The 14,414-nt window shown below is 41.5% G+C and overlaps 1 protein-coding gene across 2 annotated transcripts in view; it reads right to left on the bottom strand.

Moving 5' to 3' along the window:
* tenm4 (teneurin transmembrane protein 4) overlaps positions 1–3,242 on the bottom strand; it is a gene marked incomplete at both ends in the record, with an annotated part of 186,001 nt that extends 182,759 nt beyond the window's left edge. For both annotated transcript variants that reach the window (XM_083887238.1, XM_083887239.1), the window contains 2 exons: positions 924–1,196; positions 3,020–3,242. In XM_083887238.1, the coding sequence (XP_083743364.1) occupies positions 924–1,196; positions 3,020–3,242 (496 nt within the window). The remainder of the gene's footprint in view (positions 1–923; positions 1,197–3,019) is intronic.
* Between the last annotated feature and the right edge of the window lie 11,172 nt (positions 3,243–14,414).

The following is a 14,414-nucleotide window of genomic DNA, read 5'->3' as shown; positions in this document are numbered from 1 at the left end:
GTAAATGTCTTTGAAACATGTCAAATATCAAATTCAATGAAGTCCAGAATTGTTACAAACCAATCCAGAACATATGGAAGTCCGTTTCCGCCAGACAAAGAGGCATAAAAAGTCATAATTATGAGATATAAAGTCAATTTTATCATATCATATCATAATTTCAACTTTTTCTGGTAACTATTTTTTATCTCATAATTTCGATTTTTTTTTCTCATAATAATTTTTGAATCTCATAATTTAATTTTTTATCTCAAAATTAAAATTTTTGATCTCAAAATTTTAAACATTTGTTCTCATAATTATGATTTTAAATGTCATAATATCAATGTTTAATCTCATAATTTCAACTTTTGATCTCATAATTCCAACTTTTATCTCATAATATTAACTTTTATCTCATAATTTCAACTTTTGATCTCATAATTCCAACTTTTATCTCATAATTACAACTTTTATCTCATAATTTCAACTTTTTATCTCATAATTTCAACGTTTGTCATAATTAAATTTTTTTATCTCATAATTACAACTTTTTATCTCATAATTACAACTTTTATCTCATAATTTCAACTTTTTATCTCCTAATTACAACTTTTATCTCATAATTTCAACTTTTTATCTCATAATTACAACGTTTAATCCCATAATAATAATTTTTGATCTCATAATTTCAACTTTTATCTCATAATTTCAACTTTAATATCATAATTTTGACTTTTTATGCCTCTTTTTATTATTATTTTCTTTCTGGCGTAAACAGGCTTCCATAAAAACAACAAGGTCTGAGATTTTGCCATGCCTGTTAATGTGTGTGTGTCAAAATTAAAAATGCACACGTGTGTATCACTTCCACACCAGAAAATCACAACCAAAACTCCACATCGCAAATAAACTAAGAACCAAAAGAGCGAACGAGCGCCTACCGTTCTCCGTGTTCTCGTGCTCCGTGTCGGTGAGCGTCAGGTTGGAGTTGGCTCGGCTGGAGAGGCACGAGCTGCGGCCCGACTTGGTGTTGCCGCGACCCCAGAGTCTGACGGCGTGCTCGGGCGACATGACGCCGTCCGTCTCCGTGTCGGCGTCCGAGCCCACGCTGACCGAGTAGTCGCGGTGCTGCAGCCCGAGGTCGGTCCGGTACGTGGCCACGTGCGACGGCAGGGCCTCGCCGAAGCCCAGGTCTCTGAGAGAGAAGTCTGTACCTGCAGCGAGAAGGATGATGATGATGATGCACAGCTCTGGGAATTAAAACCTGCCACGAGCTGCATCAGTTAACATAATGAAGTACAGTCATAGCAGAATAACAATAACAGCGATATGAGGCGCCGTAATCTCTTAAATAGCGAAGTTACTGCGTTCAGTATTTAAAAGCCAGACACACAAGATTAAGGGTGCATTTGAAAAATTAAGATATCTGTCGTTTCAATTTTCTCTCCCTTTAATTCTAAGATATATCTGTAAAAGGCTGCGCTCTGGTAAAGCAGACCTTGACGATTTCAAAGCCTCGGTCGCATGTGTTTAATTTAAATAAAAGAGCAACGCTCGTTATGAATCTATCCACCATAAAAGGTCATTGATGCATATAATTAAAGAAATGACTGGATCAGATATCATACATTTGCAAACGCAAAAACAACACAATGAGCAATTTGCCATGGCTGTAATTTAGTATATATGCATATATATATATATATATATGTATATATACTGTACATTATACATCACATCTGACCAAGGTTGTACTTTTGTGCCATAGCGGAGGTGTGAGTCATAAGTGAGTGACTGACCTATTCCAATATTCCCAGATTGTTGACATTTGAAATGACTCCACTTGTTTCATTGAGTCATAGTTTACTGACATGACTTAAACATCCCAAACAGAACAAGGAACTCCGACAAGCGAGGGAGACAAAGAACAAGTGAATGAGCGCAAAGAACAAGTGAGGGAGCGTAAAGAACAAATGAGGGAGCGCAAAGAACGAATCAGAGAGCGCAAAAAACAAATCAGGGAGCGCAAAAGACAACTGAGGGAGTGTAAAGAACAAGTGAGGGAGTGTAAAGAACAAATGAGGGAGTGTAAAGAACAAGTGAGGGAGCGCAAAAGACAAGTGAATTAGCGCAAAGAACAAGTGAGGGAGCGTAAAGAACAAATCAGAGAGCGCAAAAAACAAATCAGGGAACGCAAAAGACAAGTGAGGGAGTGTAAAGAACAAGTAAGGGAGTGTAAAGAACAAATGAGGGAGTGTAAAGAACAAATCAGGGAGCGCAAAAAACAAATCAGGGAGTGTAAAGAACAAGTGAGGGAGTGTAAAGAACAAATGAGGGAGTGTAAAGAACAAATGAGGGAGTGTAAAGAACAAGTGAGGGAGCATAAAGAACAAGAAAGGGAGTGTAAAGAACAAATGAGGGAGTGTAAAGAACAAGTGAGGGAGCATAAAGAACAAGAAAGGGAGTGTAAAGAACAAATGAGGGAGTGTAAAGAACAAATCAGGGAGCGCAAAAAACAAATCAGGGAGTTTAAAGAACAAGTGAGGGAATGTAAAGAACAAATGAGGGAGCGTAAACGACAAATGAGGGAGCGCAAAGAACAAGTGTATTTTCAAACCATAAAATACTAATACATGAACAAGTGCAATGCTGGTGCTTTTAGGCTTGAACTCTGACGACGGAGAACATAATAATGTGAACGGTCATGGTGAAGATTTACATGAGTCCAGTGCAACACAAACACTGTCAGTGTGACGTTCAGCCCCTGGGCCTCTCTGTTAATAGTCAAACTATCCACGGTGACCTCTACGGTGGCTGAATGTAAATTACCAAGAGGCTCTTTAATAAAAATGCACTGATGCATACGTTGAAATGGGAAGGTGGGGGGGGGGGGCTGTAATGTGCCCTTAAACTAACAACTGGCATTTTCATGCCACTTTGCACTGCTAATGTTCTTCCACTTGAATAATAGTCATATCAACGACAATGACTATCGCCGTAGAACAGGATGTCTAATATTGGCACAGGTGAGACCGACCTTGCCGGCTGAACTCGTCCACTTCGTGATGAACCATCTCCTTCACGCGGCTGCCGTACGCCATCCTGGAGTCGTGGTCGAAGGCCTTGAGCGTTTCGCTGGAGCTGTAGGACTTGGCGTTGGCTTTCCCATCCTCGCTGTCGGCCGAGGAGCTGGTGTAGCGGCGCTCCGTGTCCTGCCGGGCGGTGAGCGAGCGGTAGGGTCTGCGTTCCTTCACTTCCATGGCGTCGTCCGTGCCGTTTTCAACATCAAACGCGGGTGACAATGCCAGTTCAGTTTGAGCGATTCTGCAGAGAGAGAGGGGGAAAAACGAAGAAAATGTGAAACACAATCCATTTTTAATGCATCCCCAAAATCACTGGAAACAAAAACGTAGATAATCGGTTTAGTTTTAAACACTCAAAGCATTATTTCCAGACGTTTAGTGCTAGTTCATGCTAAACCCACACACACACATTATATATAAAGTCAGTGTGAAAATCAATAAGTGCATGTTACCCAGCAGCAGCAGAGTATGCCGGCAAAGCTTGGCACATGAAGAACCACCAGGATTACAGATTTAACACAATACGGCACAACAAATCTTGCACCTATAAAGTTTACGGTGCAAGTCCCCCTCCCACAAATATCCCATTTTATGTGGTGTAAAGCGACACAGAGAGCCTGCAGCATCTGTCCAAGTGGCAGATGTCCTTCCCGTGAAATGTGTTGTTTATATGTTCACAAATCATCACCCCGTTGAAAACCAAAGAGCCGAATAACTCTCGAATGCTGCAGCGATGATTTTCGTTTTACTCAAACTTTTAAAACACAACCATCCACATATTTTCATTCTTTTCTTTGTTACGTGCCCACCAGTGACACTTGGTCCCGTTAGCGTAACCGTTAGCAAAGATAGCGGACACTGTTTACATTCTGGGAAATGAGGTCCCGCCGCCCTACGAGTGGGTCTAAAAAGTGCGGAACTAGCGTTGCAGTTTCAAGCTTCGGGCAAAGTGCTGGGTTAGCTAACAGGACCTAGCTAACAGTAACAAGTGTCACTGGTGGGCACGTAACAAAACAAAAAGAATGAAGATATTTCTCCACCCCTGTACGCAGCAATGATAATTTTCTTGTTCATCTGGGTTTTTTTTTCAAACTTTTAAAACACAACATTCAAAATATCTTCATTCTTTTCTTTGTTACTTGCCCACCAGTAACACGTGGTTAGCATCTGTTAGCAAAGGTGGCGGACACTGTTTACATTCTGGGAAATGAGGTCCCGTCGCCCTGAGAGTGATTCTAAAAAGCTAGCGGAACTAGCGTTGAAGTTTCAAGCCTCGGACCAAGTGCTGGGTTAGCTAACAGGACCTAGCTAACAGGACCAAGTGTCACTGGTGGGCACGTTACAAAAACGTGAAACTACAAATGTCAAATAGCACGGGTGAGTATCGGATCGATATCGTTCGGCCATCTTGAAGGACGCTCAAATAACGACACTTGATTTTATAAGTTTGAAAACACGATTATTATCTTAGCGCAAAATGATATTAATTAGCAAATCATCATTGTAGCTAATTGAAGATGCTCAAGTCTACGACATCACATGGTTTAAGTTGGATTAACAAATGTCAATGTGGATGTAAAGTTGATTAAAGGCTCGGTCACTGTTTACTCTGAAACTCTATCGCTGAACATTGGGATTTAGTGATTTAACGATACATTGCAGAAACACTGTGTACGTTTTTATCCACCAGTGACACTTATCAATAAATGTATGTCGAGAGCTGTAAAGCTTATCACTCACAGGTGCAGGTGGATCTGCACTATTCTCCACTCGCTCCCACACTCGAGACGTAGACGCTGATAAGAGACCGTAGCTCTTTGAAAAATGAGTAAAATACACTTCCTGGGAAATCTGTGGATTTTTTTTTTTACTGATAATAACGTGGCTGTGTTGTTGAGACAGGGATTTCTCGGCGAGATAAGCTCTTTATGAATACTGTATGAGATTTGTGCCGGACAGAGCCGTAAACAATAATCCCCAGTGAACTATATTTGCCCCTGCTTCCCAAAAAAAAACAAAAAAAACGTTGTGTTTAAGGCACCATTGTTGGGTTTCTTTTTGTATGTATTGACAGCTGAAAAGATCCTGGTGATTAATGACTTGGGGGGCCCTCAATACCAGGACCTCCACCACATGGTGTGGGGGTGATGTGATGTGATGGCAATGGGGGTACGGACGGACGGACGGACGGGGACTCTGTCTTCCACAAGAGCACTTCAGCTGCTCTCAAGATTTTCAGATGCAGCTTGTATGGGTCGCTAATTTTTTTTTTGTCAAAGATCCTTCTTCACGCTATGCAAATGTGAGAGAGCGGGGTTTCTCAAGGATGTTTCTGTAAAGTGCATTGTTTTTGTCTCCAAAGAGCCTTTGGTCGTCGCTCTTCAGCGTTCCTTCCCTCGTTCTCATTAATCGGCTGGTAAGCGATGACACGTATGGGAAAAAAGTTGCAAGAAAGAAGCAACAACGCGGACAGATGATATGGCACTCGATACAGGTGCTGGGAATATGTCCACCCTAGCATGCACGTAGCCGTACGAATGTTCACACTGAAAGGAACACTTGCATTTAGCTTTGTTGTGCTTCCCGACCTCAGTTTCCCCCTAAGTTGAGAATCTTCATTCGTTTTTTTTGGTTACGTGTCCACCAGTGACACGTAGTCCTGTTAGCGTAACTGTTAGCAAAGATGGCGGACACTGTTTACATTCTGGGAATCGTTGCAGTTCCAATCCTCAGAACAATAAGGCTCGGAACCAAGTGACCAAAAGTCACCGGTGGGCTCATAACAAAGAAAAGAATGAAGATAATTCCCGACTCGAGGTTGGGAAGCACAATTTAGCAAAAATACTCCCCCAATTCTAGCAAAACAAAGCTAAATGTGAATCGGTGAAGTATTGCTTTAATGCAGTAAATCTAAACTGTTCTTCTCCAGAGAACTGTTCATCTGTTTTTTTTTTTAAAGACACTTGGTCCTGCTAGCATAGCTATTAGAAAAGATGGCGAACACTTGCTCCTGTTAGCATAACTGACACTGTTTACATTCTGGGAAATGAGGTCCCGTTGCCTTACGAGTGGGTCTAAAAAGTGCGGAATTAGCATTGCAGTTTCAAATGCTAAAACAACCATCCAAGTATCTTCATTCTTTTCTTTCTTACATGCCCACCAGTGACCCTTGGTCCTGTTAGTTTAACTGTTAGCAAAGATTGCTGACACTTGGTCCTGTTAGCTTAACTGTTAGCAAAGATGGCAGACAGTGTTTACATTCTGGGAAATGAGGTCCCATCGCCCTACAAGTGGGTCTTTAACGTGCAGAATTAGCATTGCAGTTTCAAGCCAAGTGCTGGGTTAGCTAACAGGACCTAGCTAACAGGAGTCAAGTGTCACTGGTGGACACGTAACAAACAAAGAATGAAGATATTTCTCGACTCAGGGGAAACAGAGGTTGGGAAACAGAATTTTTCAAAAATAATTGAATAAACCTCAGGTTTACCCCTAACCCTAACCCTATTCTAGTAATACAAAGCTAAATCTGTAAAGTATTCCTTTAGTGTCGGGTAAATCTAAACCGTTGCTAGCCATAGAGTTGTTAGAGCTGTTATTCTTGTTCATCTGAAAAACTTTGAATACACAACCAAATCCTAATAATATAACACGCTGTTCTGTGAAAGGTAATAAAAACAAAAAGGTTTTCATATAAGCTAGGCTACGTCTCAACATGTCGAGAAACAATAACAACGCGGCTATTTTTAAATCTCACCTCATGCTAAGACATATGGACGAGCACGAGAGGAAGTGAAGGTTAATGAGGTCACGCTCACAAAAGCTCCGCGAGAGAGAAAAGTTATTTACAAAGACCAGTGAAAAATGACTGCGCTAACTGTGAATCCGTGAAATGAAGATAACAATCAAACGCTTTTTATTTCAAAGACAATGTTCCTCTAAAGCCCTGCAAAAGGCTGCGGAGCCTCGAAGCGGTGCCAAGGAGAAGCTAACTGCCTATCTATGCAATGATCCAAAATCAATTCAAGTCTCCGCGGATAGACAAAAGAAATGATGGATGGTCTGTCCCCCCCCCCCCCCAACACCACCCCCACCATTAAAACAACTGCAGACTCTACATTTTTGAATTGCATTGTCTACCACACTGGTTTGTCTGTTGCGTGTAAAAGCAAACGTACACAGCAGCAGCTGGAAGCAGCAGCAGCAGCAGCACAATAACGCGGCCCTGCAGCGAGAGCCCACAATGAACCGCGTCAATAGGAAGTCATCAGATATACAGCAGATTTTTGCCCCCCCCCTGCTGCGTATTGAGAGGTGAACAGCATGTGTACAGAGAAACATTACGATCGATAACAAGGCGTCAGTCACCTTGGAAACAAGTGTCACTGTACACATTGAGCAGAGGAATGAACGGACAAAGAATGAAATAATTCTCCACGTTCGCCGTACGTGATGTTCTGAGTCGCACTGATGTTCAGCTGTTGTGTCGAGTTATCACCGGCAAAGAAGAAGAAGAAGAGACAGATTTATTGCGTTTGAGTTTTTGGGCAGGAAATGCTTCAGGTCAGGGACGTCAAAAAGGGCCAGATTTGATAATGTGAAGACGGTCGGGGGCCAATGGTCACTTCAGACCATTAAAATGTCATTTTCATTGTCACAATTATCACTTTTTGTATGCACCTTAAATGGTTTATTCCAGTTACCCGATTATTACCAGTAATGTTTTTTTTTAGTGCGCATGTAAACGCACTCAATGAGTGCAGCTTTATGTAAAAACAGAAAAATAAAATCTCCAATAATTGACGTATTTGGGTGGCTCACGATCCGATCTGATTCGATTCCGATTCGCAGAGTCATGATTCCGATTCTCAGAGTCACGATACCGATTCTCAGAGTCACGATTCCGATTCTCAGGGTCACGATTCCGATTCTTAGAGTTACGATTCCGATTCTCAGGGTCACGATTCCGATTCTTAGAGTCACGATTCCGATTCTTAGAGTCACGATTCCGATTCTCAGGGTCACGTTTCCGATTCTCAGGGTCACGATTATGATTCTCAGGGTCACAATTCCGATTCTTAGGGTCACGATTCCGATTCTCAGGGTCACGATTCCGATTCTCAGGGTCATGATTCCGATTCTTAGAGTCAGGATTCCGATTCTCAGGGTCACGATTCCGATTCTCAGGGTCACGATTCCGATTCTCAGGGTCACGATTCCGATTCTTAGAGTTACGATTCCGATTCTCAGGGTCACGATTCCGATTCTCAGGGTCACGATTTCGATTCTCAGAGTTACGATTCCGATTCTCAGGGTCACGATTCCGATTCTCAGGGTCACGATTCCGACTCTCAGGGTCACGATTCCGATTCTCAGAGTTACGATTCCGATTCTCAGGGTCACAATTCCGATTCTCAGTTACGATTCCGATTCTCAGGGTCACGATTCCGACTCTCAGGGTCACGATTCCGATTCTCAGAGTTACGATTCCGATTCTCAGGGTCACGATTCCGATTCTCAGAGTTACGATTCCGATTCTTAGAGTCACAATTCCGATTCTTAGAGTTACGATTCCGATTCTCAGGGTCACGATTCCGATTCTTAGAGTCACGATTCCGATTCTCAGGGTCACGTTTCCGATTCTCAGGGTCACGATTATGATTCTCAGGGTCACGATTCCGATTCTTAGAGTCACGATTCCGATTCTCAGGGTCACGTTTCCGATTCTCAGGGTCACGATTATGATTCTCAGGGTTACGATTCCGATTCTTAGAGTCACGATTCCGATTCTCAGGGTCACGATTCCGATTCTCAGGGTCACGATTATGATTCTCAGGGTCACGATTCCGATTCTTAGGGTCACGATTCCGATTCTTAGGGTCACGATTCCGATTCTCAGGGTCACGATTCCGATTCTCAGGGTCACGATTCCGATTCAAAATCGATTCTCGATTCAACCGATTCGATTCTCGTTTCAAAAATTGAGTGTGTTAAGGCAAATTATGGCATCAAAACAATACAGTTTGTATAAGATAATGTGATAATGTGATCACACAGAGGGAAACTTAAGACAAAAGTTAACATTTATCCATTCAAAACAAATAAAAACTTACGTACTGTCCAAAAAAATAACTTGCGTATATAAAAGCTTTCTTTTTCTCCCAGAAGTTACAAAAATAAACTACACAAATAACACAAACTGGTGATTTGTGTGGTTTTTCAAAATATAATTTTTTTTTTTTTTTCAAAAATCAATGTTTTGAAGTTTATGAATCGTTTCAGAATTTTGGATATTAGAATTCCCCCACCCCTAATATAGTGAACACAACACACACACACACACACACACACACACACACACACACACACACACACACACACACACACCCTATCGAAGCCATTCACTATGGACGCTGTCCGTTTCCTCCACAACAACGTAAAACAAACCTCGATGGTCTGGACGACGTCATGAGTTATCAGTGGTTACAGTTCAACGAGAGAGAGAGAGAGAACTGAGCCGGTCGTTAATGGTGAGTCTGAAATGTTATTACACTTGTATTACATTACACGAGTGCCGTGGGGGGTTAATAGATAGTTGCTTCCTCCTCGATGTAATGATAACTTACAGCACACGGCGACAGAGTGCACTGACGCACTGACATGCAGCCCAGATACAACCTCCCGCGTTACTGTCAGATTAGCTTCAGTTCACTCTCTAACTGTATCTGTCTGCAGAGAAAAAAAACACTCCTTCCAACCAGCGTTCATCACCATTATGTTACAAATAATCTGACACCAACGAAAAATGTATGAGTTAAAAAAAAAAGTTTTTTCAAAATGAATGAAATAACATGGAAAAACCTTGTAATTAAAACGTTATTAAATCTCACAACGCAAAAGCAGAAAACTAGCTAAGTTTGTGTTTTGTAATTTTTGTGTTTCCTGTTTTGCATTTCTGTTTCGCGTTTTTTGTTTTGCGCTTGTGATTGCCTTTGTGATTTGCGTTTGTGTTTTTTGTTTTGTGATTTGCGTTTTGTGTTATGCATTTGTGTTTTTTGATTTGTGTTTTGCATTTGTGTTTTTTGATATGCGTTTTTTAAAATGTATTTATTTACTTATTTTTATTGATTTGCGTTTTGCATTTGTGATTTGCATTTGTGTTTTGCGGTGTTTGTTTTGCGTTTTTTATTTTATTTGCGTTAGTGTTTAGTGATTAGCGTTTGTGTTTTGCATTTGTGTTTGTGTTTTGCATTTGTGATTTGCATTTTGTGTTTTGCACCTCAGGGCCAGTAAAAACAGCCCTCAGGCTCCGAGGGTCGGGGGCCCCCCTATCAGCTCAGGGGCCCCAAGCAGTTGCCAGTTCACAAGCTGCGCCTCTGGTTTTCCATTAAAAGTCAGACTTTTATTCATCAAAAAGAGTTGCAAAATGAATGGAAAATATAGTCAAGACATTGACAAAATAATGATTTTGCCATTTCGTCAAAGAACCAGCAAAACTCTTTTCAGCTGTGCTAGCATAAAATATAGCAAACACAATGTACCATTAGAACACTGGAAATGGGCCTCTATACACCTATGTACATATTCCATCAAAAAACAGACGTTTGCAGCTAGAATAGTCGTTTACAACATTAACAATGTATAGAGTGTATTTATGATTCATTTAATGTTATATTCATTGAAAATAAAGAGCTTTTCCTTCAATAATAAGGACATTTCTAAGTGAGCCCAAACTTTTGAACGGTAGCGTCTCAACAAAGTGATCGTTTCAGCTCCTCGAGTAAAAAGTTTAAGTTGAATAAGAACTAGTTTTGAGTGACAGTTCAGGGAATTGAAAACACTTAACGATAAAGCGAGTCACGGGCTGCACAGACACATGCAGCCCGTCTGGTATTGACAGTTCATTTTTCACTCTTTGTGTTCGGTTTTCCCTGCCCATGATCAGAGATTAAGACCAAGTGAACAAAGTAGAGGAGTTTTTACGCTGCCGCAGTAAACCGCACCAAACTTTTTTAACTTTTAAATCCGAGCCTTTGTCCCCAGTTTTTTAGTGCGCTGACAATTAGGAATCAAACAGCGATTTGTCTTCCGTGTCACTATAGATCTTTTACGGAACATCCAGTTCAATGGCGGCGCTGCTGCTGCTGAACACACACACACGCACACGCACACACACAAGGTGACACAAACGACTTTTTGATTATCAGTCACTCCTGATTATTTTTGGATTTATTGTAAGAAAACGTCCCAGTATTGTACCCTTACTACTACTATAGTAAAAAAAACTTCTAGAAGTATGGTGATGGTGGTTAGCTCCGTTAACTGCGTTAGCTGCTTTAGCGCCATTAGCGCGCCTAAAGTTGACTTGGAGCGGTCTGTTTATTAAAGGAAAAGAGCAGCGCTACAAATAACCAGCGTACCTGTGTAACTGCGTATGTGTACCTCTGTTTTTTAAAGTTTAGCGTTACTTTAGAGACTCATTTTAATGATCGTGAGTCACGTAAACATGACGTTAACGCGAACATGTGACGACTGACTGGAAAAAGACACGCGTTACGTCATGTTTACGCGACTCCAGAATGTTAAAATGAGTCTCTAAAGTAACATAGTTTTTCGTGCCGTGGCACCTGAGTCTAAGCACCGTTTACCAGTTAGCCCCGATAGCTCCTTTAGCTCCATTAGCACGGCTACAGTGGAACTGTTTATTAAAGGAAAAGAGCAGCGCTACAAATAACTAGCGTACCTGTGTAGTGCGTATGTGTGCCTCTGTTTTTTTTAAGTTTAGCGTTACTTTAGAGACTAATTTTAACGATCGGGAGTCACGTAAACATGACGTTAACGGCGTCAACGCGAACATGTGACGACTGACCGGAAAAAAGACAGGTGTTACGTCATGTTTACGTGACTCCCGATGTTTACGTGACTCCAGTTAAAATGAGTCTCTAAAGTAACATAGTTTATCGTGACGCGGCATCTGAGTCCAGGCACCATTTACCAGTTAGCCCCGATAGCTCCTTTAGCTCCATTAGCGTGGCTACAGTCAAACTGTTTATTATTATTATTATTGTGTGCGTTAGCGTTGACACGGTCAATGCGTTAACAGCAGATAGCGGTTTGCGGCCCAGCATTACAATAAAGTACCTGGTACCAGGTGCTATGCTAGTAAAAAACGCAACCTAACCGTGCCGTTTCCGAGGCTAAGCGAGTAGCGTCGGTGGAAACGCGCCGTTAGACACAGAAACGCTAAAAAAACCCCAAAGAGGCTGCAGACTTCACAGCCGCAGCAGAGAGCCTCAGCCTCAGTAGTCGCTGTTGTGGAGATCCGTCAAAGCGAGCCATAAAACACGCCACCCACGGCGTGAACGGCGGGGTAACAGAAACCCCGGTTTTAAAAACACACTCTTTAGGTTTGTGAGGCGAGAGCAGACTGTTGTGACCGTTGCTCCAGTGTCAGGAGTTAGTTACATATGGGATCTAAATAGGTGGGAGGAGTTTTGGGGTGGGGGGGGCGGGGGGGCTACAATATAAATGCAAATGGCTCTCCGCTATCCATCAAACAATTAGCAAAGTGCTGAGAATTGCTATTCAGCGCCGTTGCTCTCTATAAATCTAAACTCCCTGTGCAGAGCCCTGTTTACCATGATAATTAACCACTTCCTGCTATTTATGTTGTGTTTTTTTATTTCTTTTTTTTAAACGCAGAACCAAAGACAGTAGAAAAAGGCAGTTAGCCTAAGCTTTGATTTATGCTAAGTAAGTTTTTATTTGTTTTAATTGAATAAATGTTAACTTTTGTCTTAAGTTTGCCTTTGTGTGATCACATTATCACATTATCTTATACAAACTGTGTTGTTTTGATGCCATAATTTGCCTTAACACACGATGCATTGTATCAGTTTTTGAATCGAGAATCGTATGAATCTCAAATCGTGACCCTAAGAATCGGAATCGAATCGAAATTGTGAGACGCCCAAAGACTCACATACTGAGCGTATAATCTGAGACGATTACAGATTACTTACGTCATTAAAAACCAATCACTAACATTGAGAGGTAACGCGTCGCTGATTTTTTTGAATGTTAATACATACATGAAATAATACATTAAAGGCGCCATATGTAAGAATGTGGCCAAAAACAGTTACTACATTCAAATTCAAAACACCGAGGTCTTTTAGGTTTCATTTTCTGACGTAACTGGCAACCCGTGGTTGCTCGGCAGCTGAGACTCTACTGACTGCAATGATTGGTAGACGGCGGTAGGTGGCGCCACATGACGCCAAAACATGATTTCAAAACATAAACATGATTTGCAGTCTGCAAAATATTTTTTTAATGCAAATATTTTGTCTGTACTGTTGTTGTTGGTGAGTTCAGTTTGTTATATGAACATTATTCCTGAGTCTCTGTGACATATTAGGAGGATTTTACGGCCAGTTGCTTTTAGATTTATTACATAATGCACCTTTAAACATTGAAATTCTAATTCACGTGTGTTCTTTAATGATCTCAGTAACCCTGCAGAGAAGCACAGGGGCCAATATCGAGAACATTGTCTACAAGGTCCATTGAGAGTAAGAAAAACTCCTCACAGGCTCCACTTACTGCTTTTTCTGGAGATCTTTCACAGGCCTTGGGCTCTATTGAAAAAAAAAAAAAACCTCCTTGGTCAACAGAAAGGTGTGTTTTCAATAGAGGGAGAGAAAAAAAAGGACTTGGGTAGAAGGGAGGGAAGGGAGACTGAATTGCTTGCCAAACAAAACTGAATTCAGTGGTGCTAATGCAGGCTGAGCAGAGGAGGGGAGGCGAGGGGGTGAAGTGGCCGTGGAGTATTTCAGCAGCCGCCTCCTTCCGGGATCAAAAGCGAGCTCCGGGGCCGCCAGTGCATAAAACAGAATGCGTAAAAGCCCTAACATAAACAAAAGTAGCCTGGGATCTCTGCAGCAGCATCAGCATCAGCAGCAGCAGCAGCAGCAGCAGCAGCAGCAGTACGCTACCCCGCTACGACTAATCATGCAAAGCAATTCAAGGTTCCGTCCTGACAAAGGGTGCAAAAACGCAATGGAGTAACGCTTTTAAATAAGCCCTGGTAAATAACAAGGATCAGCAGCAGAATTTAGAACTTATTCACTGTTCACGCTGAGGTGCGGCCCTGAGCGAGGGTTAAACGCAGGAAGAATGTTTGCAATGCAACATCGGACTGAAACTTTACATCACAGACACAGTTTTTACTCAAGAAATGTCTTGAAAAGTACTTCTACTACTCACTATGATTAGTATGCTGTTATTTTACTGAGATTGTTTGTGCTTGTATGAAATTATAAATTATAAATGATTAACAGAGCGAATAAT

Source organism: Microchirus variegatus (genome assembly GCF_963457635.1).
Source record: "Microchirus variegatus genome assembly, chromosome: 3".
NCBI lineage: Eukaryota > Metazoa > Chordata > Actinopteri > Pleuronectiformes > Soleidae > Microchirus > Microchirus variegatus.
The sequence above is the reverse complement of the archived record's forward strand: the minus strand, read 5'-3'. Positions and strand labels throughout refer to the sequence as shown.